The sequence below is a fragment of the Chionomys nivalis genome, chromosome 6 (assembly GCF_950005125.1).
Source record: "Chionomys nivalis chromosome 6, mChiNiv1.1, whole genome shotgun sequence".
Classification (NCBI taxonomy): domain Eukaryota; kingdom Metazoa; phylum Chordata; class Mammalia; order Rodentia; family Cricetidae; genus Chionomys; species Chionomys nivalis.
Window position 1 is genome coordinate 5,009,483 of NC_080091.1, and position 23,938 is coordinate 5,033,420.

A 23,938-nucleotide genomic window follows, 5' to 3' on the forward strand; every position below is an offset into this window, starting at 1 on the left:
TGCTGGAAGCCAGGGTGTCCCCACCCTCACCCCATGGCTGTCCCCACCCGAGAGAGAGAGAGAAAGAGAGAGAGAGAGAGAGAGAGAGAGAGAGAGAGAGAGAGAGAGAGAGACAAGAGGACAGCGAGGTCGGTGAGTGCCTTTTTATTGAACCAAAGATGTGTGTAGAGAGTCCTCTGTCCTTAATGACTGGCTGCTCTCCCATGGAAGCAACTTGGATGGATGCTTCTAGACCCTTCTGGTGTGAGACAGAATGCTCAGAGTGAAAAGAGCCCCCCTGTTCCCACTCAGCAAGAGACAGGTCTCCCCCCCACAGACACACTGAGACACACACACCAAACACACCCCGGCTGGTAGGCCGGTGCGCGCACGCTCACACACACACACACACACACACACACACACATAAAATCATCCGGAACTCTAGTTCCAAAGGACTCAGCACCCTCTTCTGGTCCTCCCAGGCACCTGCACTCTTACATACTCACACACGATCAAAAATAAAATATGGGTTTTTTGTTTGTTTGTTTGTTTGAGACAGCATTTCTCTGTGTAGCCCTGGCTGTCCTGGAACTCACTCTGAAGACCAGGCTGGCCTTGAACTCAGAGATCCGCCTGCCTCTGCCTCAGAGTCCTGGGTGTGCTACCACGGCCCAGCTAAAAGTAAATCTTTTAAAACACACCCGCTAGCTCCCATCTGTGAGGACTCAGGCGCCCCTCCCACCTGCACTAGCACTGAGTCCTCCCCTTCCCTCGCTCCCACACTTGTGATGCAGGGGAATAGACGGAGCCTGGTGTGGTGGTCACAACTTTAATGCCAGCATTCAGGAGGCAGAGGCAGGAGGATTTCTGAGTTCACATTAGGTAAGACCCTGCCTCAAAAGATCTATGACTCAAGTTAGAAAAGACCAATATATGTGTGCATCTGCTTCTGTATGTTTGAGGGCAAGGTCTTGCTCTGCAGCCGAGGCTACTGTTCAGGCTGAGCGCCCCCTCCCCCAGCCTCCTGAAGACTAGGACCACAAGCGTGGGGCAGCAATCAGACTGAGTTTTGTTTTTCTCTTTGTCTTTTGCTTTTTTGCTTTCCTTTCTTTTTCTTTTGTTTCTAGTGGTGATGGGGTTGGAATCTAGGAGCTAGTATATTTTAGGCAAGTATTTACCCTTGACCACGCCCCAGCCCCTCTACCTCCTGACCATGCCCCCAACCCACATTGGGGGATTCTAGGTGGGGCTCCACCCGAGCCACCAATGGAACCTTCCAAATACCATCACACACACACACACTCGCATGCACGCACGCACACATACACGCACGCACATCAGGACCCTCTCCAGGCCCCGATGGACCTCCATCCTCCCACTTTGCCCCACACACCTTTTGGTCCTTCCCTACCAAAGATCTTTCCTACAGAGGGAGCCCACAGTCCAGCACAATTCCTTCTAGCCTTTGACAATTCTCTCTGAAATACCTCAAAATATTTAATGTATAGTTTATGTGCTAAAAACAAAACAAAAAAAAAAACCTTAGCTAGTTTTGGGAACATGTGACTCAAAGCTTTATACCGTTAAATTATAATTTTGCAAATAATGGCATGTTTATCTCTGATCGGTTCCGTGGGAGACGCACTGAATGTCAGGGCAGCGAAGCCGGTGGTCCCTGTGAGGGTGAGGGGGGACCGGTGGCCTTCACAGATTTCCTATGTACAAGAGTCTCTTAGGAAAGAGAGAAAGGCGTGCTCCACGGCTGTACCTCTCCCTGGCTTCTTCTGTTTCCTTGTTTTATGGAGTCAAGTCTTCTAAGAGTATTTATGATTCTATGTGTTCCGTGTTCAAATGTAATTTAAGAAAAAAAAATAAGAAAAATGAAAACCAAAAAGGTGATGGAATTTGACTCATGTCTCATATATTCTGATGACGAAACGTGGAGGGGGTATTGCGTTATCATTGGCCCTGTCCCGGGACCCTCTGCTTATGGGCCCACTCCACCGCACTGGCAAGGCCCTGTGGCTCCTGGAGCAAGCCAGACCTGAGCACCATGGCCATCGCTTCCTCTCCTCCGATCCCGCCAGCTGTGTGTCCATCCTGGCGGAGGGAGGGCCATCGCTTCCCCTCCTCCGTTGCACCCGGGGAGCGCGTGGGTGGCTGTGGACCCCTTGCCCCACCCAGGTGGGGTTCACTTGAGCACAAACTTCCCACAACTAAAAAATTTGTAAGTGTAGTCAAGAAGCTTGGGTGCACCCCAACTTCCCCAGATGCAAAAAGCCTTCCAGAAGCCCAGTCACCTATCCTGAGACTCAGCTTCCCCAGCATGAGTAGTACCTTTCTGAAGTCACGTGGGGACCCTGGAGAACAGGGCTCTGTGCAACCCCATCAGTGGAGAAAGAAGTGGGGTGCAGGCCACCTTGTGATTCCTGTGCTTTTTGCTCCGACCCTTCCCAGGGAGGTCTCAAGGATGTGGGACAAAAGGTGACTTCTAAGGACAGATCCCATGTCATAGGATTGGGGTGAAAGAAGAGCTCAGTCTCCCACCTGCAGGATTACCCCAAAATGGTTCAACCAAAGTTTGGCCATCAGGTATAGGGCTTATCCTGGGGGGCCTGTACGGCTCCCCGAGTGTGGTGTTGGGAGTGATCTCAGGCCAGAGTGGTGTGAGGGTATTGAGAATTCAGTATTCAGTATTTTCAGAGAAGGAATCAGTCAAAGGCTCCAACCCCTAGAGGAAGACAGAAGGGCAGCAGGTCCCCACCCTGCCCTTGGGTGACAGGCATCCACCATTAACCATCCACAGGGAAGAGAAGCCGTCTGCCATTAACCACGCTGTGCTGCTTTTGTTCTTTTGGTTTTTCCTTCAATAAAGTATTCCCTGGTCATTCAGCTACATAGGTGTGCTGCCCAACTGTGGACTGGTACAGACCGGGAAGAATGGGGCGCCGCCACCCAGAAGGTAGCAAGGCAGGGGAGACCTTGAGGTGGGCACACCACACCAGGACCTGCTTCAACAAGGGAGGTGGCCTGGAGGAGGAAGGGGCCCAGGTGGGTGGGGTAGAGACCGAGCGTTTTCCTTTCTCAAAAGCAACAGAGCCCCATGAATTTAGAAGGGGGATAAAAGAAAAGCCCACAAAATGTTTCCTGAAATTTAACTACTTGACCAGTAGGGGTCAGTGTTTTGATGATTTGGGGGTTGCTGGGGTTGGTATTTTTGTTTGTTTTTCAAGCCAGGGTTTCTCTGTAGCTTTGGAGCCTGTCCTGTAACTAGCTCTGTAGACCAGGCTGGCCTCGAACTCCCGAGTGCTGGAATTAAAGGCCTGCGCCACCACTGTCCGGCGGATATTTCTTTTTTAAGTCTGGAAAGGAATGTTCCCTGGCTTTTACCAAAAGAGGAGTTGGAGAAGGAGAGAGCCCAAAGCAGCCCTGGGGTCAGAGGGACCCTGTTTTATTAGAAAGGCAAGGGTGCGGCCCCCCTTGTCTTTGGATGCTGTTTGTTGACTGTCTCTGCCTACTCCTGTTGGGGCTGGGACGGGGGTAGTTGCTGTATACTTGAGCAGGATGGAGATCTGACTTGAAAGGTCCCTGGCGCCCGCCTTGCTGCCGGGGCTGTGCCTTGGCCTTCTGCTCACTCCCAGGTGACGGTTCCACTGTACTGGATGACTGGGGATCTCCCAGCGCCGGACTTCTGGTCAACTGGAGGTGTGGCTATGTTGCTTCTTGGGGACTTCCAGTTGGCTCGGCTTAGGAGAGGGTGGGTCCTTCCAGGGAAGTCCCTTCTAAGAGGTGGACCTGACGTCCAAGCGCTCTGGTTGGCTCTCCAGGGTGTATCTTGAAGGTACACTGTGGAAGGCCTGGTCATCAGAGGAGGACACCGACGTGGCGCTTGGGGAGGAGGGTGGCTTCAGAGTGTCAGAGGGGTCCAAGTGCAGAGTGGCCTGTTTCTCTGTCTGGAAGCTTGTGTCGGGGTGGACCTCCTCCTGGGATGCTTTAGCATGATGCTGCAGTTTCATCTTAGCAAGGATGGAGATCCTTCGCGGATTAAATATCGACTCCCTGTGGTGTGGGGATTGCTGTGGGGGTAGGTCTTCTTCAGACGGGTTCGGGGACTTGCTGATGGGTTCCTCCATGGACTTGCGCAGGATGGTGCCCTGGGTGATCAAGTCTGCGTAGCCCTCACGGTGGGAGAAGGCATAGCTGGATCGGCGGGCAGGGATGCCGCGGCGAAGATGCCTCACGGCGGGCTCCACAGCCACTTCCTCTTCCTCACTCGGGACCTCCTCCTCCTGTACAGCAGAGCCAGGGGCGCAGAGCGGCCATCATGCTCCCATCCCCCGACACACACAACACACAGAGATGTAAATTTAGAGAGAATCCTTCTGTGACCCACCCCCACTGGGCAATCAGCAGTCTTTCCCTGGGACCTGACTCAGAATTTTATATCTGATAACAAAATTTTAGATGGGCTGTGGTGGCGCACACCTTTAATCCCAGCACTCTGGAGGCAGAGGCAGGCAGACCTCTGTGAATTCGAGGCCAGCCTGGTCTACAAGAGCTAGTTCCAGGACAATCAGAGCTACAGAGAAACCCTGTCTTGAAAAACAAAAAAAGAAAGAAAGAAAGAAAGAAAGAAAGAAAGAAAGAAAGAAAGAAAAGAAGAGAGCCGACGCCTCCAGCCTCTGTGGGTGCTGGGCCCACACATGGTACACATAACTGCACAGACAAAACATCCACACACACTACAAATAAAAAAATAAATAAATCTTAAAGTTTTTTTCCCCAATTGCCACCTTAGCCTCATTTAAGGGCGTTTTCTGGCTCTAAACACATTCAGAAAGTTGTCCACCTGTTACTTCCAGAACCTTCCATCATCTCCAATGAAGCCTCATTCGGCTGCCTTCTCTGCAGCCCTCGTCACCCAGTGATCCACTGCCCACCATTCCCCTGCATAGAGTCCCACACTGTGTGTCCTTTCTGTCTGCCTCTCTCGCTGACCACAGCGTCTCTGGGGTCCTTCTCTTTGGGGCACGTGACCAGGCCACATGTCAGACCACGGATGGATACGGGAGCCTACTTCCCTTCTGGCCTAAACTACGCCAAAGCTGTCTTCCTACCTCCCGGGGCTCTTAATGACACATGGCAAAGACCCCAAGGTGTCAGGAGTGTTAAGATATGGTTGTGCTCAGGGATTTGAGCCCCCAGGACACTGTCCCAGGCAGGACACGGTCAGTGTCTGTGACAGCTGGGAGGGGCTGGGGTCCCCTGCTCAGCCTCACCTTGGGACGCAGTTTGGAAACAACTCTGTGGATGACACGCAGAGCCAGGACTGGCAGTGTGCTCAGGGCCACGTTGAGGACAATCACCAGCAGGCTGCTGGGGTGGCTCAGCACGTTGTAGTCAGCAACTGGAGACGACGGAGAAGCAGACGGGTGGGGCGAGCTCAGGCGTCCCTCCCACCCCTCAGGTTCCTCCCTCCAGGTGACACCAGGGGTCCCTGCAACCCTCCTGGCCAGGCCTCCCCATACACACGAAGGAAGCTCACACAGGAATGGGAAGGTCTTTGGTGAGATCTTGAACAACCATAGACTCTGAGTGAGGCTTGTCATGATGACATAGGAGCCAAGGCTGATCACGATGCAGCCCACACACAGGAGCGTCCAGTACTTAATGACAAGAATAACCTGACGGGAAGCCAGGAGGTCAGTAACAGGGGGCAGGACGCAGAGCCCCCAGGTCAGCACGTGAGTCTGGGCTGAGGACCCGAGTTCCAATCTCCAACACCCATGTGGAAGCTGAGAGTGTGCTCTGCATGCTGAACCCCAGGACTGGGGCAGGGGTGCCTGAGGATGGGCCAATACTCAGTGCTCAATGGGAGAAGCGGTCTCAGACTGGAGGCTGAGGAGTCCCAGGAGACATCAGCGAATAAAGCACTGGCTGTGTCAGCCTGAGGACCCGCATAGGGCTGCTGGCTGGGTGTGAGCACGTACACCTGCCGTCCTGGCCAGCCCGTGGCTAGATGGGAGGCCGTGGCCAGGCGACCTGACCATGTCTGCAGCTGTTCTGTAATTGTTTGCTTCCAGACAGAAGTGCTCTATCCTGCAGGAAACTCCATGAGCAGGAAGCCAGACAACACAAAAAGCTTCAGGAAGTCCCTGAAACTGACCAGATTCACTAGGTCCCTGCCTCCCAGAGTGAGACCAGCAGCCAGCCTGGAAGACACAGACACCTGCTGAGGAGTCGGCCTGTCTGCGGTGCACTCCAGCTTTCGGGAGCTGTCACCCAGACTGGGGTGGGCTTGCACTGGTTCACCATGCTGGACTTCAGTGGAATCTCTACTCGGGCCTGTTGGGGCTCCCTATCTGGGGCGAGTAGACAGGTGTCTTCTCACATGACAGTAGCAATGAGCAAGACCATGCCTCAGTCAGAGCACACGTATGCACAGCCTCTAAAAGCTTTTCTGAGTTGGGCATGATGGTGTATATATTTAATCCCAGATGTCTGAAGGCAGAGGCAGTGGATCTCTCTGACTTCAAGACCAGCCTGGTCTATCTACTGAACCCTAGATCAGTCGGAGCTACATAATGAGACTTCATCTCAATAAACAAATAAATAAAAGAGAGGAAGAAAAGAAATAAAAACTCAATATATATATATATATATATATATATATATATATATATATATATATTTCTAGAGAGCAGCCTGGAGAGATGGCTCAGCAGTTAAGAGTCCTTAGTGCTCTTGGAGAGCACAGCTAAAATGAAATGCATCTATTTGTTTGTTTGTTTGTTTTCTGAGACAAGGTTCTCTGGGTAGGCCTGGCTGTCCTGGAACTCCCTCTATAGACCAGGCTGGCCTTGAGCTCACAGAGATCCACCTGCCTTGGCCTCCCAAGGTCTGGTGCACCAACCACCATGACCCTGGTGAAACACAACTTTTTTGTTTTTAATTTTTTTTTTTTTTTTAAGGCTAGAATAGTCAGTGTGAGGCAGATGCCTCCATGGTTTCTCAGGTGTCATGGTCCACCTACCTCCAGGGTGATAGACAGTAGCCCAGATATCGCCACCAGTACCCCAAAGGACTGGTAGTCACTAGAACTGCCAAACTTGGAAAAGTCACTGCTGACGAGCACTGGCAAGAAGAAGTTGATGAGCGATGTAAGCATGCCGTGGACGATGGCTTGCAGAAAGATGCTATAGTTGAACAACTCATCTTTCTGGCCGGCCACGTACAACTCAGGCATCTTTAGGCTCTTCTCCGCAGTCACATCCTGGACAGGAGCCAGAGGCTCTTAGTGGGGTCTGGAGTCTGCTGGCTGGGGTGTGAGGGGAGGGAGTCCGCGGGTGGGGGAGTCCGCGGGTGGGGATTCTAAGAGTGTCTGTAAAAGTTCACTCAGCATGTGGAAACACATATTCATGCAAGATGGCCCAATTTGGGACTGGAGAGATGGCTCAGAGGTTAAGAGCATTGCCTGCTCTTCCAAAGGTTCTGAGTTCAATTCCCAGCAACCACATGGTGGCTCACAACCATCTGTAACAGGGTCTGGTGCCCTCTTCTGGCCTGCAGGCATATACACAGACAGAATACTGTATACATAATAAATAAATAAATATTTAAAAAAAAAAGATGGCCCAATTTTCCTCCCACCAACAACTAAATATTTCAATTTTAAATGTGAGATGGAACTGAAACTCTTGCTCCAGTCTCCCTGTTCCTCACCCAAATTAACCCCCCTGGCGGTATCACTCTGGATCATGGAAGGGAGGCACAGCATGGGCTCTTCCTTCTGGTACCCCCTTCTTATTACACAGAAGGCCAGACACAAGATCTGGTTCTTGGGGTGCAGGAACCTCTCCAGCCAGAAGTCCCCCTCCCGCAGACCCCCCTGTGTGCACTCACCTGCTCAAACAGACCGATGTACAGAACCGGGAGTGTGGAGTACAGCAGATTAAAGAGAGCCAGGAACCAGCCTTCATACAGGGGCTGCAAGAGAAGTGACAGCTTCACTAGGGGCCCTGCAGCCGATGGCTGGCACCCGGGACAGGCGACCAGCAAAGACAGACACCCAAGTTTGATGTCTGCACTGTGTAAAGCTTTGGAGAGAGGATGAGCTTCTAGATTGTTTTAGAATTGCATCAGATTTGATTCTGATGAGGGGAACTAGAGGCTAAAGAGCTAGGAGAGACCCAGCCAGACCAGTTCTTCTCTTGGAGCTAACTGAGCTAAAAACAAACAGCAGGAACCCAGAGTCCAAGCATCCCAACCCTGCGGAAGCTGATACAGGAGGATGTCCAGTTGGAGGCCAGCCTGGTCTACGGCTGGCAAGCGCTCACCTGATTCCGTGTCCAGCCGCACATGAAGAGGCTTGGTTCCTCCCCCAGGTTCTCTGCACAGCTACAGCCCCGCCACTCATTTTGTAGTTCTTTTTTTTTTTTTTTAAATATTTATTTATTTATTATGTATACAATATTCTGTCTGTGTGTATGCCTGCAGGCCAGAGAAGGCACCAGACCCCATTACAGATGGTTGTGAGCCACCATGTGGTTGCTGGGAATTGAACTCAGGACCTTTGGAAGAGCAGGCAATGCTCTTAACCTCTGAGCCATCTCTCCAGCCCCCCATTTTGTAGTTCTGAACCAAGGTCTAACCAACTGCCTAGTTATATTTTATTTTTTGGTTTTTTAAGACAGGGTTTCTCTGTATACTCCTGACTGCCTTGGAACTCACTCTGTGGACCAGGCTGGCCTCGAACTCACAGAGACCTGCCTGCCTCTGCCTCCAAGTGCTGGTATTAAAGGCCTGCACCACCACCAGACTTAATTTAGCTATTTTGAGCCCATGGTAATCTTTGTGCCTCATAATCCCCCAAACTGTCATGATAGGCGTGCACCACCACACCTGATCTGCCCAGGTGGTCTTAGACTAGTGGCAATCCTCCTGCCTCAGCCCTCACACCACCACACACCTGTGCTGTAAAGCCGTTGAACATGGAGAACCATATCTGAGCCATCATGCTGGCAACCGTCTTGTAGAAAAAGTAACGCAGGAACTTGCAGACGCGCATGTAGGACCAGCGCCCGTGTACAAGGAGCAGTCGCTGCAGGTAGCAGAATTGGGCCAGCACGTAGTCGCTGTTCTGAACCGCCTGCATGCCCTCCTGACCTGCCAGCCCCACGCCGATGTCTGCAGCTGCAGGGGCCATGTCAGCCCACGTCAGCCATTGGGGGGCCTAATCCCCAGGCTCCAGACTCTCCCACCCCAGCCCCAGCTATACAGGTCCGCCACCCACTCTTGATCATGTTCACGTCGTTGGCTCCATCTCCGATGGCCAGCGTCACCACCTGCTGGTATTTCTTCACCAAGGCCACCACCAGGGCCTTCTGCTTGGGCGTCACCCTGCAGCAGATGACAGCTCGGCACTTGGAGGCCAGGTCCACAAAGGCCCTCTCCCGCCGGACCTCGGGGCTTTCGTGGGTCTTAGAGGCAGCTGACGGGGACTGTGTCAGGGAGGATCCAATGTTTCGCCACATCTGGGAGATCCTCCGCGCCTGGAGGAAGTCCATCCTGGACATAACCGGCTCCTCAGGGGCCTCATCCACCACTGCATTCTGGACCAGAGCTCGGGGCTCCTTGCGCAAGGACAGGAGCAGCTGATCCTAGTGTCGGGTGTAGGGGATGGGAAGGGGGCGAAGGGGCTTGGGTCACTAGGCCTGCATCCCTGTTCTTAGTATGCCCCCCCCCAGGTTTACCCAGCCCCACTGCTCCTGGCCCCCACCACTCACCAGGAACTCCCCGTTGATAACCAAGGCTATGTTGTGGTGGGTCATCATCTTGAACGCCCTCTGCTGTTCGCTTTCGTTCCAATAGTTCTCCAGTAAACGTCTGTGGGGACAAGGATAGTTGGAAAAGTGGCGCCATCGTCCTAGCCGTGGGACGGCGTGAGAGTGCCGGAGAGCGCCTGCTTACTTGATGTCCTTATCTTCCAAAATGAGCATGTTCTCCGACAGCAGCCTGCACGCGAAGCCGATGTTCACCGCAGTCTCTGTAAACCCATCCGGGTGCACGCACTCTGTCTCAGCACCGGGTCCAGGAGCCCCGCCCCGCAGGCCCCGCTCACCGTGGAGGTCCTCGTCCCTTGCAGCCTCCCCCGCCCCACCTCCTGGCTGGCCGCAGTGATTGGCTCGAAGCGGCTCCATGTCATAACAGAACCGGCCAATCAGAAGTAGCCGTGGGACTTTGGCTGCTGGGCTTGGATGCGAGGGGTACCAGGGAGATGGGGTGGAGCCGGGATCCTGAGGCCCACCACATTTTAAGCAAACACGAAAATGTCAAATTTATTTGAAAGTCAGAAGCGAAAAGTCAAAAAGAAAATTGGAAAAAAAAAACAAAATTAAAAACCTCAAAAATTGTCAGAGGGGACATGTCTCTACATGGGCCCTAGGGAGCGCCTCAACGCTGACCTGGATGGAGGCCAACAGGTCACCTCAGGGCAGGTGTGTCTCCAAGGGTGTAAGGGGTCCCCACCCGGCTGTGTGATGGTCACGATGAAACTCTGGGAGCGCAGAGGTTGTGCGAGGCACGTGTCCCACTCCTGCCGCGGGTGCAGTACCCCAGGTGCAGCACGTATTCTGTGGCAACAGTGCCAGGGACCCACCTGGCTTGTCCCCGGTCAGCACCCAGATTTTAATGTTCCCCTTTTTGAGGCACTTGATGGTCTCAGGGACACCGTCTTGCAGTTTGTCTTCAATGGCTGTGGCTCCCAGCAGCTGGGGAAGGCGAGCATGGGTTCAGGCACCAAGACCCACACAGCAGGAGCCCAGTGGCCGGTCCGGTGTCGTGTCCTGTCCCATCCCGTGTCGTCATCGTCGTCGTCCCCCCCCATCACCCACCTGCAGGTTCTGCTCCATCTTGTTATACACCTGGTGCAGGGCCTGAGCCCGGTTCTGCAGCAGGAGGGTGGCCTCCTGGTGCTCCGGTTCCCATTGCTTATAGGCCTCCTCCGCCACCTTCTTGTAAGCCAGGCACAGGGTGCGCAGGGTCTGCTCCGCGAAGGCCTGTGGGCACAGGCGACCGACCACCGGTCCTCAGGGCCCTTCTCATCCCAAGTCACCAGTGCCTTGGTGCCTCTGGACCTTTGCACAGAGGGCGCCCTCTCTCATACCCTCTGCATGTATGTACGGCTCAGCCAGCTCTTTCCTAAGACTTGATAGCCCAGGCTAGACTGAGTTCCTCACCCTCCTGCCTCAGCTCTGCAGAGCTGGGCTGGCAGGTATGTGTCCACACCCCAGCTGCTCAGTGATTTTAAGGTCCTACCCCCTCTCAGGGTCCCTGTCCCAAGACTCCTCCTAACATCACCATGGGGAGGGTCCTCCTCTCAGGCCTCCAAGCATGTCTGGAACATGTCACTCCTGAAGGCCAGGGCTCCAGGGAAGAGCGCTCACCCTTCCCATGGCCTTCTGTCCCTGTCCTGTGATGGCCCTGGGAGCCAGGACCACGGCTATGGCTGACGGGGATTTGGTTAGGGTGGGAGCTTAGGCTTGACTGTCACACTGGGTCACTTCAGACAGGCTGGTGCTCTTCACTGGACCTCCGCTTACCCACCCGCGCAGGAAAGTCCATCTATCTGATGGAGCCCTGGACTCTGACTACGCCTGTCTATAGCCGTGCACACTGGCCTCCCCCAGCAGGAGACTCACGGCCAAGGCTTCCTCTGTGGTGGTCTCCACGGCGCCCTTCTTGTGAAGCCGCTCCAGGATGACTGTGTCAGCACCCTTGGTGTAGAGGCAGATGGAGCCCTCTGGGTTTCGGACTGCGGGGGGCGGTAAGGTTCTGACGTCTGCTTGCTACTGTGCAAGGCACAGGAGTAGCAGGGAGAGGCCTGGGGCTCACCAAGCACTGACATCCGTTTTCGAATGCTGTTGAAATCCATCATGGCCAGAACCTGGTAGACCCGTTCCTCCCCCAGCTCCACCAGGGTGATGGTGTCCTGGGTCCGAGACCGAAACACGTAGCCAAAGTTCCGAGCAGCAGTGACCAGTGCCTCCTCATCAGGGGAGGCTGCCTGATACAGCAGCTGGTCTGACAGAGAAAGGGAGCGTGGGGGTGAGAAGGGGAGGGGTGGGGTGAGAAGGGATGGAGTGAGAAGGGGAGGGGTGGGGTGAGAAGGGGTGGGGTGAAAAGGGGGAGGGGTGGCTGGGCGGTGGTGGCGCACGCCTTTAATCCCAGCACTCGGGAGGCAGAGGCAGGCGGATCTCTGTGAGTTCGAGGCCAGCCTGGTCTACAAGAGCTAGTTCCAGGACGGGAACCAAAAAAGCTAAGGAGAAACCCTGTCTCGAAAAATCAAAAAAAAAAAAGGGGGGGAGTGGGGTGAGAAGGGATGGAGTGAGAAGGGGAGGGGTAGGGTGAGAAGGGGAGGGGTGGGGTGGGAAGGGAAGGGGTGGGGTGAGAAGGGGAGGAGTGGGGTGGGAAGGGGAGGGGTGGGGTGAGAAGGGGAGGGGTGGGATGAGAAGGGGAGGGGAGGGGTGGGGTGAGAAGGGAGGAGTGGGGTGAGAAGGGGAGGGGTGGGGTGAGAAGGCGCCGTCTCCCAGCCCCTTGGATGGGGCAGCAGGCGGAGAGCAGGCTGCCTGGCCACTCACTGTCATTCTCGTGTACCATCACCGTGTGGCAGATGGCGAGCAGACGCCAGAACTCCTGTACGACTGTGTCCTGCTGGCTTTGTACCATGTGTTCCAGCTCCTTATTGTAGAACTGGAGTTTGCCGTCGGCGAACGGGTTCCAGGCATATGGGTTTCGCTGAGAGACGGCAGGGTGCAGGCAGGGTTAGGTGATCTGGCACTCACCTCACCTAGGCCTACTAGGCTGCAACAGCGGCAGCGGCAGCGAGGCAGGCTCCACAGGGCTCACCTTCCGGAGAATCCCATGCTCATCATCCGAATCTGGGGAAGAAACCTGCTTCAGGATTTGGCTTCCCTGGAGGCCACACTTAGGATTCCCTGGTTCCTGCTCCAACTTCAGACTTCCGGGGGGGGAGGGAATACCTTGGGACCACGTGACCATTGGTCTGGTTCTGAGCTCAGGTGCTCATTAGCAGATCCCCAGGGCACCCTGGGAAGCTGGGGGGGGCGTGGCTGGGGGCGTCACCGTAGATGCAGCCATTGACACAGCACTTCTTGAAAGTCATGATGTTCTGGGTCAGCGTCCCTGTCTTGTCAGAGAAGATGTACTGCACCTGCCCCAGCTGGTCGTTGAGACTGGTGCTGCGGGCCTTAGCCGGCATGTCCAGGGGCTCGTAGTACATATTAAGGTCCCAGTTGATGAAAAAGCTGTTGCCTAGGTAGATGAACTCGGCACTGCGAACGGCCAAGTCCACGTTCAAGTCAGTTTCGCTTCAGGTTCCACACCCTGTGGACAGGGCCCCCCAGGCCTGCCCTGAAGCTTACATGATGAACATGGCCATGGGCACCATGACGCTCAGCAGGATGAGGAAGCCCCAGAAAATGAAGAAAGACTCCACGACCTCCGTGCGCGCATGCAGCGCCAACACATAGTGGTGTTTGCCTTTGAATTCCTTCACCATGAAGGCGAAGCCCAGTGTTAGCAGCAGGGACACAATCACGAGGGATATGAAGATCTGTGGAGTGGACGGAGACGGGTGGAGGACCTGCACGTGGGGATTTATCCAGGGGCTGCCCGGGCTAAGGGAGGACAAGACAGCAAGAGGGCTCTCGGAGTCCTAGTCTGGCTTTGGGGCTCTTTGTCTTTAATCCAAGCTGGCCTCTGAGTCCTGATCCTCCTGTATCTGGGCTACCATAAAGCACAATACAAAAGGAGCCCAGGGTAGGCCTGTCACCTTAGCGCTGGGTGCAGACTGGAGGAAAGTTCAAAATTAGTCCAGAGGGGCTGGAGAGATGGCTCAGAGGTTAAGAGCACTAGCTGCCCTTCCAGGGGTCATATGGTGGCTCACAACCATCTGTAATTTGATCAGCTTCCCTCTTCTGGCACGCAGACAGAATATACATAATAAATAAATAAATTAAAAAAAAATTAGCCCAGAATTTTTAGAAAAAAAAAAAAACAGGAGGAAAAGGAAGGAGGATGGACGGAGAATGAGGAGGCCACAGGGGACTGGAAGCATCGTCTCCCTCATTGGGAGTCCCCACAGGCTCTCCCGGACGCCTTACCCAGATCACCAGCTTGTTCATCAGCAGGTCCAGCTTGGTTCTCTTCATATGAATCTTCCCACAGTTCTTCATGATCTTCGTGTCTAAACCTGCAAGATTTATTCCCATCTATTATCTACCTCATAACATTCAAACGTCCATGCATGTACCCATCCACTTCTCCATGCATCCACCCATGCACCAATCCACCCATGCATCCATGCATCTATCCACCCATGCATCCACCCACCCACCCATCCACCCACCCACCCATCCACCCACCCACCCACTCATCCAACCAGAGTGCTGACCACTAGCCCATCTGACAGCACCCAGGGCCCACATTATGTAGGCGTTGAGGTCCCTCACCAGCTTCACAGTCCTCCCTTAGTTAGTTCCCCATGCAGAAGCCCAGTGCGCTGTACCAGCGTAGATGACCAGGCCGTAGCAGGTGTCTGTGTTGCGGATTTTGCAGCCACGTAGGAGGAGGTTCCCGATGTCCAGCGAGTACTTCCTGTTGTTCCACTCAAGGCTCCCCACGAAATGATGCATCCGGCTGTTGGGTTCCTCACAAGTCACTGTACCTGTGGGACCCAGTGAGCGGCAGCCACATGGCCTTAGCACTGGTGCTGGTCCTGCAGTTTCCTGCCACATTGCTGTCACCATCCAACCCAGGCCACCCTCCCGGCACCCAGCACCATCTCCCAGCTTCCTCGAAATGCACCAGAGATGACCCATCATGGCCTCAGGACTTTTGCATTTCCTACTCTTCTGCAGCCCAATTTCCTGCCCTCCCTCCCTCTCTAGCCCCCTCCCCTGTGGCTGAAAATTGGATGGACATTGCTGCAATGCCCATGCCTTTGATGACATTGGTGTCTGTGACCTTCCCAGGCCTGCAGAGAGGTGACCCACAGGAAGCAGGAAGGCAGCTCTGCTCAGTGCGACATCGTAGCCAGAGATGCTTCAGACTTCTCGAGTCTCACCCATGGAACCATTTATTTTAGGCATATTTAAGTATGGCACAATTTGGTGAAAACTTATTCTGGTAGTAATTAACTCAATTCTGTGTGCGCGACAGTGCATAGATAAATGTCCTTGAGGAGCAAGATAGGTCTGCATTCAAACTCTGTGAAGCCCATAAAGAGATGTTCTAGAAAGATGACGGCACGCACCTTTAATTATGGCACTCGAGAGGCAGAGGCAGGCAGATCTCTGTGAGGCCAGCCTGCTCTACAGAGAGTTCCAGGACAGCCTACACAGAGAAATCCTGTCTCAAAAAACTAAAAGAGAGAGAGAGAGAGAGAGAGAGAGAGAGAGAGAGAGAGAGAGAGAGAGAGAGAGAGAGAGGAGTGCCTAGTAGTCATGTGTTTCGTAAGGAGGAACAGGTAGAGATAATAGGCAGGGACTCAGTGTTTGGCATTTTCCCTGGAACCCAGACACCTGAGATGTTTGGCATGGACGGTTTCTTAGGGTCCTGACTTGTTGATCACCAAACATTCCAGTAGGGGGCAGCTCTGTCCTTCAGAGAAAGAGACCCAAAGACGGGGCGATCAATGGCGTGCTTCAGCCACCACAGAGGGTCTCCTATGGAACTTTCCCTTCTCACCTGACACACTAAATGAGCGTGTACTGTGTGCCAGGTGCTAGGCCTGCGGGGCCTGGGGTCACTGCCTGATGGAGGGTGGTAGGAGGCAGAGGTCTTTGTTTTCCTAGATAAGCACCAGGAAGGCCTGGAATGTGAAACACAGCAGCCGGTTCCTTCAGGGGAGGGAATTCACACAGTTTTCCCAGAGCTGGTGACCTTTGCGCCCTGAGGCCAAAGGCCACTCTGAATCCTTTCCCAGACCCTTACTGTAATTGTTTTTTTTTTCCTTAGTCAATTTATAGAACATATCTTTTTGTTCTGTTTTTTGACTGACATAGGGTTTTTCTGTGTAACAGCCCTGATTGTACTGAACTCATTCTGTAGACCAGGTTGACCTTGAACTCACAGAGTTCCACGTGCCTCTACTTCCCCAATGCTGGGATTAAAGGCATGCCCAACCTTAATATATATATATATATATATATATATATATATATATACTTTATATGCACATATGCACTGGTGTGAAGGTGTCAGATCCCCTGGAACTGGAGTTACAGATGGGTGTAAGCTACCATGTGGTTGCTGGGAATTGAACCTGGGTCCTCTGGAAGAGCAGCCTGTGCTCCTAACTGCTGAGCCATCTCTCCAGCCCCCTCCCCCGCAACCATAAATTTTAAATTACACATCTATGCACAGGTATGTGCACATGTATGCACAGATGTGTGCACATGCATGTACAGGTGTGTGCAGCCTGTGCATAGGTGTGTGCACATGTGTGCACGGGTGTGTGCACATGTATGCACGGGTGTGTGCACATGCATGTACAGGTGTGTGCACATCCACGCACAGATTGTGCAATGTATGTACATGTGTGCACATGCTGCGCACATGTGTATACACATGTGTGTGCACATGCGTGCACAGGTGTGTGCACAGGTGTGTGCACATCTATGCACAGGTGTGCGCACATGTGTGCAGGAGCCTGTGGAGCCCAGAGGCACTGGGCCCCTTGGGGCCGGAGTTACTGGCTGTGGTGAGCCAGTGAGAACCAAACCTAGGTCCTCTGTTAACCCGAGTCACCTGTCCAGCCCTCAGTCCTGGGTTCCTCCTGCCTCAGCCTCCTGGGTGCTAGAATTATTGCTAAGTTCTGAGGAAGGTTGGAGAAAGCCAGCCGGGGTGCTGTGCTTTGAGAGAATGGCTGAGTCTACACCACTTAGCGCTAAGACAGCAAAAGGTCAAACCTCCTAATTGGCCTTTAAGATAGAACCGTAAAAACACCTCCAGCAGCGTGGGCACTTTCTGAGGTAGAGGAGGAACTGCAGAGGGGCAGGGGTCCCTCTCCATGGGTGGCACACTGAGCTGTGCAGGGCCCCACCCACCATTCATGTGGACCCAGCAAGGGAGGCGGAGAGAGGCACACAGGTTGCCTCCTTCCCTCACCCTGGAAGGAAGCCATCTTCTTCGGGCTAGTAAGCTCCCGGTGTGTGACCATCAAAGCCTGTCTGAACTTCAAGTTGGTCTCCCTGGGGACAAGAGCAAGGTGTAGAGTCAATGAAAATACGGCCGTGGATGACACCCTGTGTTGAGAAGTTGTACTTCCTCCAGACCCTTGACCACTTTTGCTAAGTGCCTGCTGTATCCACAGAAAGATGACGCCCAGAGAAGGAGAGGCCTTGTCTGAGGTCACATAGCACACCTGCTCCCTGAGTCAGGGCTGCGCTGTGGTTGTCTGCCCTGGATACAGACACACTGGTACCCTGAAGGGTTAGCTAGACTACCTGGCTATCTCTTTCAGCCACAGGAGAAGAAGGGTTGCTTTGTCGCCAAGCCCCCAGGGAAGCCATGGCCTCTTACCCATCAATGTCTGCGGTTTCCACATAGCACAGGCTACTGGGCTCTGTACTGGCCAGCAGGAGCAAGTCAGCCTGTGGTGGGGCAGAAAGGCTCTGTTGGCAGACCCTCCCCTAGGGGCGCTCGTGGGGGGGCTCACCGGGACGATGCTGTCTTTGCTGAGACACACCGCATCCCCCACAGCAGACCCTCCCCTAGGGGAGCTCGTGGGAGGGGGCTCACCGGGACGATGCTGTCTTTGCTGAGACACACCGCATCCCCCACAGCAGACCCTCCCCTAGGGGCGCTCGTGGGGGCTCACCGGGACGATGCTGTCTTTACTGAGACACACCGCATCCCCCACAGCAGACCCTCCCCTAGGGGCGCTCGTGGGGGCTCACCGGGACGATGCTGTCTTTACTGAGACACACCACATCCCCCACACACAGATTCTTCCATTTCCTCCACAGGAAACTGCAAGGAGGGGGTGGAGTCACGGCGTGGGCGTGGCTTACTCCCCCATGTGCCTCTCCCGGAGCTGCAGCTGCCACCTCTGGAGCCCTCGATCTTACTGAGTCACCACCCTGCAAGGCCCAGGTCGGTAGCCACTGCCCCAAGAAAACCTTCCCCAACCTGCTTCTGCCCTCAGCCAGGGTCATGTCTCCGTGCGATGTGCTCCAGCCCCACATATGTCCTTCCTAGCCTTCCTTCAAGGGGAACCCCCTATGTTTCAACTCCACAATCTACAGAGCAAACTGCCAGGTCCCCATCCGAGAGCCACCTCCCCTCAGCTGGGATGGACTAGCTAAGAAAAAAGCACCCATCGTATTGGCCCACGGGCAGGTCTTTATCTTGATGGATGATTGATGTGGGAGGGTCCCCCGCCCCTCCCCCCGCCCCGGCCCGCCCACTGTGGCTCTGAACTGTGCAGGGCGGCAGTCCCAACACGCCCCGGGAACAGGTCCGTAAGCAGTGTCCTCCGGGGCCTCTGCTTCAGCTCTGCCTTGAGGCTCTGCCCGCCTTCCCTCATGATGGGCTGGAGCCGTGAGCTGAAGTGAAGGCTTTCCTCGCAAGCCGCTTTTGTCGTGGCCTTTATCACAGCCACAGAAACCCAACTAGGGCAGTGTGGGAAGGTGTTAGCCGCTCAGCAGCTCCCCCAGGGTTAGTCTCCTTGTCCTCAGATGTCCCCAGCCCTCACCTCTTCCCTTTCAGGATCTGGCAGGGCCTGTTGTTGATGATGTTATCACTCCTGTGTCGACCCTGGACCAACAAATGAGGATCTGAGAGGCAGTCCTGTCCCCTGTCCCCACTCCACCCCAGAGCAGATCCCCAAGAGAGGGGTAGAGGCAGAGGGTACCTGTCTACAAGTGCTCCTGGTCGAGCCTGGAGGCCCAGCACACCCTGCCCGAGGCCCCCTGGGCTCACTCTGCTCCCTGTGTGTGGTCTGGGGACAGTCCCAACCTCCCATACCCTGGCCCATGCCACCCTCGCCTCACTCACAATGTCATCAACCAGGTCACGGGTGGCTCGGATCAAAAGCAGACAGACCAGAGGGGCAAAGAGCGTGAACCAGGGCAGTGTGGAGATCTCAGGGATGCCCTGGAGGGGCCAGGAAGTCACACTAGCCTCTTCTCTCCCCAGATCACCCTAACATTCCCTTTCTGTCTTGTCCTCTCCCAGAAGCCAGGTTCCTCTTCCTTCAGACCTGAGCCTGTCCTCTGGCAAACAGAGGCCATGACGGACAGGGCCTGGCTGACTCCTGCACACAGCAGGTACTCCATACATGTTTTGTAATTTGACAGGTTAAAGCAGAGCAGAAGTGAGGTGCCGGACTAGTAGGGGTGTACCCTATTCACAGCTGGGAGGGGAGGCACCTCCACCCAGGGCGCACCCCTAGGCCAGGCATCAACCAGGTGCCAGGACCTGTCCCAGTGGAGGGCGCCCACGCCATTCTCAGAGCCCTGGCAGGTGGGTGGGGCCGCGGGAAGCCTGTGAAGCCCCACAGTGCTAAGTCCTTCCTGATCCCGCAACCAGCATGTACTGAGTGCTTGCTGAATACAAGGCCCCAGGACAGTGTTTGCTGAATACAAAACCTCTCTCCCGCACCCACCTTTGGCTTTCAGCATACATGATACCCCTCCTCCCTGCCCGGGACTGTTAGCACAGAAGAGGGGAGGTGGAGCGACTTTAAAGCCGCCCATCACACCGTCTTCGGAGAGAAGCCCCCACCTAAGGTGGTTCCTGTGACCCTGAGGTCCCACTTCACATCCGCCCACCACCTCGCCCCGCCCCACTCGCCCCACCCCGCCCCGCCCACCTGTAGGATGATGATGAGAAGGAAGTAGAGATTGGACATACGATGAAACTGCTCAAACAGGTTCAGAGGCAGGAAGGTGAAGAAGTTGTACTTGGCTGTGTGGATGGCGTTGCTCTAGAACGAGAGCTATCAGTTGTCGGCAAGCAGTACCTGCTACCCCGGTACAGCAGCCCTCGCCGGCCCTGCCCACGGCACCTGGCTCCCCACCTGTCCCACCCTGCAGACTCCCCCGAGGCCTTGGCAACATCAACAGCATACACCATGCCAGTACCGAATGCCTACAGGCCTTGGGGATTAGGAAACCACGAGGCTTCCAGCCAGCATCTACTGAGCACCTCCTGAGGGCAAGGTCTTGATGGAGTGCCAGCTGAGAGCAAGGCCTTCAAAAGGCATTGTCTGAGGCTCTACTTAGGGCGTGGAGCTGAGTGAGACATAGCGAGGGACTGTGGGTAGGCCTGGTGGGAGTCCTGAACTGGCGGCTGTTGGATTAGCACCAGGAAGGAAGTGGAATCAGGGACTTAGAGTGACATCACTGTCATCATGGTTAAAATAAGTGCGGCAGAATGCCTGGTAACACAGGCATGTCATCCCAGCACTCAGGAGGCTGCGCAGAAGGATCCTGCCTGGCTGACAGAGGGAACTGAAGGTCACCCTATATTTGTATAAAGGGTAAATGTGTGCTCTAGTGTGGAGCCCCGCCTAGAATCCCCCAGTGAGGGGGCTGAGGGCGTGGTCAGTGATGAAGCCCCGCCCAGAATCCCCCAGTGAGGAGCTGGGGGCGTGGTCCGGGTGGAGCCCCGCCTAGAATCCTCCAGTGAAGGGCTGGGGGTGTGGTCAGGGTGGGGCCCAGCCTAGAATCATCTAGTGGGGGGCTGGGGAGCGTGGTCAGGGTGGAGCCCTGCCTAGAATCCCCAGTGAGGGGCTGGGGGCGTGGCTCAAGGGATTCAGAGGTCTTTGGTTCCAGTTCTAATCCTACAATAAATTCCCTAGTACTGGAGAAGCTGAGGCAGAAGGATCCGGAGTTAAAAAGTGCAAGTCAGGGTACCTAGTGAGATCTCCTTTCAAAAAAACAACTCTGAGACTCTCAGGGTGGATCCTGGCTCACCATAGGGTCAGGTGCTGGGCGGGGGCCCTGGGGTGCAGCTGTCAGGGACGACTCACCTTGTACTTCTTCTGTCTCCAGCACAGGAAGCCTTTCTTTATGAACTGCTTGTGGTAGGCACGGTTGTTGGCCTTCACCTCCCAGGTGAATGCTGCGGGGGAGGGGGGAGAGGGCGGGATGGCTGGTGCTGCTGGGGTTCCACCAGGGACAACTGCTAGCGTATCACCTTGGAGCCTGAGGGCTAATAGGCCCCCGGGGGCTCCAGGTACAGTGATGCCCATCTCAGGCCTGGAACTTGGTAAACACCAGGCTGGACAGGGGAGCCACTGGGAGCCCAGTGGTCTCTGTGCCTAGAGGCGGGCTGTAGGTGCAGTGACAGATGGCTTACCCCCAAGCCATCAGGGAGTAGGGTCCCAGGAACTCCAGCCCTGGCGGCCCACTCTGGTATGTGGTACGAGCTGAGGGTATACCCGTCACCCAGCGCCTCCCTCTCCACACTGCCTTACTGGGGACACAGGACCGCACCTGTGTCTTTATCCTCTAGGTCTTCCCCAAGGTGAACATCATCCATGCTGGTGGGGCTGTGGGATTGGGAGGAAAGAGCCCTAAGTCACAATCACTCTGTCTCGTCTCCACACTTCTTCCGGGTAGTGTCTGTCACTGCTCAAGGACCTCGAGGTCTCCTCTCTAAGAGTGCCTCACCCAAAATCCCCTGCCTGGCGCTGAAGCAGAATTGCTTCACGGTCCAGCTCAACGTGGGTTGCATAGCAAGCCCCTGTCTTGGGCGTCGCTTAGGGGAGACATTTATCTCGCTCACCCCTCTTGTCCATCTGAGCAGTCGGCCTTACGTCCCCCATCTATCCCCAGCACCCAGGATGAGGGACAGCATTGCTGAGATGCTGTGGCCTCCAGCCACAGCAAGGCAGCCTGGCTGCCCTCCAGTCTCCCCCATGCCCCTCTTGTTCCACTTGCTCCCCACACATGCTCAACTCATGTTCATGGGCTGACCCAATGGGGCCGAGGCATGTGCGTGTGTGTGTGTGCGTGTGTGTGACATCACCTCACAGTCCGTGTATGTGAGCATACAGCCATTTAAACATAGATCTTGCCTGGTGTGGTGGCCATGCCTTTAATTCCAGCACTTGGGACATGGAGGCAGGTGGATCTCTGTGGTCTGACTGCTAAGTGTAGTGACAGATGTCAACCTGATAACCTTTCTCATGATTTATTTATGTTTTTTGAGACAGGGTTTCTCTGTACAGCCCTAGCTGTCCTGGAACTCTCTCTGTAGACCAGACTGTCACAGAGATCCGCATGCCTCTGCCTCCCAAGTGCTGGGATTAAAGGCGTGAGCCACCACTGCCCAGCATGATGGTTTATTTTTTGAGGCAGGGGCTCACTACACTGACCAGGCTGGCCTTGAACTCATGATTCTCCTGCCTCAGGCTCCTGGAATAGCTAGGGCGAGAGAGGGATGCTACCACACCTGACTGGTTTGGAAACTTGAGCCTGGTGTTGTAGCTAGGGACCCTAGTTCCCACTTAAGTCTATACAAATTGTACCTAGGCAACCAGCAGGTGACCCCCCACCCCGGGAACACTTCACCCCCATACCCCCACACTACAGCAATCTCCTAGCTTGTCCAGGTGTGCTGTGTACCCCCCCTCAACATCCTCCCCTCCCTGATAGGTTCCTCACCCTTCACTTCTCACTCTGTACTTCCCAGACCAGCCAGTTGGGATCCTGCGCCTCCTCGGGGCTTCCTGAGTAGCTGGGGCATCCCCCATCCTGCCTCTAGTCACCTCTTCTAGAGCTTTCACAGGCTGAGTCAGCTGCACCCCGCTTCTCTCCAAGGGACAGGGACTGTGGACGTCTGAGTCACGTGTGTCCCCAGGGCATCCTCCTGGCTCAGTACCAGGTCTGTCCTGGGAGACTGAGTCCTGCCTTTCCCTGATCATCAGAGGAAAACTGAGGCTAGGGAAGGATGTGGGAGGGATGGGGTGAGGAGGCCCGCCAGGCAGCTGGGATTCTAGGGGACCCATAGGCGAGCGGTTCTCAACCTTCCTGATGCTGCGACCCTTTAGAGTAGGTTCCACGTGTTGTGGTGACCCCAAACCATAAAATTATTATTATTATAGTATTATAATTTTACTGGTGATAATAATACTAGTATTTTTGTTTTTTTCGAGACAGGGTTTCACTGTGTAGCTCTGGCTGTCCTGGCTCTCAGAAATCCTCCTGTTTCTGCCTCTTAGTGCTGGGATTAAAGGCGGGCGCCCTCACCTGGCCCAGCTCCATTATTTTGTTACTATTTCATAACTGTAATTTTACTATTATTATGAGATTGTAAAGTTAATATCTGTGTTTTCCGATGGTCTTAGGCAATCCTAAGGGGTCCTGACCTGTCCGAGTCAAGAGACGCCCTCTCCAAAGAGCATCTAGGGCAGGAACACTGCCCACTTTTACCAGACACGCCATTGGTGGCCACAATGCACAGTCCCAGTAAACTCCATCTAGTGGTCACCAGACTGTCGGGTCAGTAACCCCCAATTCGGTGTCTGATTTTATGAGCCTCTAGGGGGCACCATCTCCTGCACCCAATGCTGACACCCCAACCCTGTGACCTGCAGAGCCCTGACAGGTCACACATATGTCCTGGGATGCACAGCTCGTGAGTATCGGTGCTTACCTGCGAGGGCCGGGCTTGGTGGGGCCGGGCTGCCTAGGGTGGGCCGCCAGCGGCGTCCAGGGCCACCGATGTTGTGGGAGCTGTTAGCCTGGTGCCAACGGGTCTGAAACGGGCGGCACGGGCTTGGGGGGCGGAGCATTGAGAAGGGGCGGGGCCTACCAGGGCCTTAAGGGAGGGGAAGGGGGCGCAGGCAGCTGGACGGGGCCTGGAGAAGGTGGGGCTTAGTCGAGTGGCATGGATGTAAGGGCCGGGCAGTGTTGTGAGAAGG

At 54.8% G+C, this 23,938-nt stretch overlaps 1 protein-coding gene across 1 annotated transcript; it reads right to left on the bottom strand.

Moving 5' to 3' along the window:
* Positions 1-3,496: 3,496 nt before the first annotated feature.
* Atp8b3 (ATPase phospholipid transporting 8B3) lies at positions 3,497-23,809 on the bottom strand. Its single transcript, XM_057771656.1, has 27 exons — positions 23,671-23,809; positions 21,041-21,132; positions 19,880-19,993; positions 19,063-19,161; positions 18,761-18,822; positions 17,964-18,036; positions 17,587-17,657; positions 17,173-17,255; positions 14,570-14,728; positions 14,166-14,254; positions 13,425-13,615; positions 13,126-13,334; positions 12,889-12,920; positions 12,621-12,777; positions 11,875-12,063; positions 11,682-11,794; positions 10,875-11,039; positions 10,640-10,751; positions 9,952-10,027; positions 9,768-9,867; positions 9,275-9,641; positions 8,951-9,174; positions 7,885-7,968; positions 7,016-7,255; positions 5,528-5,666; positions 5,262-5,389; positions 3,497-4,271 (listed from the first exon to the last, which is right to left on the bottom strand). Exons 1-27 carry the CDS (start codon positions 23,807-23,809, stop codon positions 3,765-3,767), a joined length of 4,014 nt encoding a protein of 1,337 aa, XP_057627639.1. The 3' UTR covers positions 3,497-3,764.
* Between the last annotated feature and the right edge of the window lie 129 nt (positions 23,810-23,938).

Excerpts from the sequence above, each read along its gene's own strand:
- Atp8b3 (XM_057771656.1), bottom strand. The coding sequence starts at position 23,809 with ATGCTCCGCCCCCCAAGCCCGTGCCGCCCGTTTCAGACCCGTTGGCAC. Across the intron at positions 17,256-17,586 it reads GAAACCGCAGACATTGATGG|GGAGACCAACTTGAAGTTCA; the intron begins GTAAGAGGCCAT and ends TCTTGTCCCCAG. Across the intron at positions 7,256-7,884 it reads ACATCGGTCTGTTTGAGCAG|GATGTGACTGCGGAGAAGAG; the intron begins GTGAGTGCACAC and ends GCTCCTGTCCAG.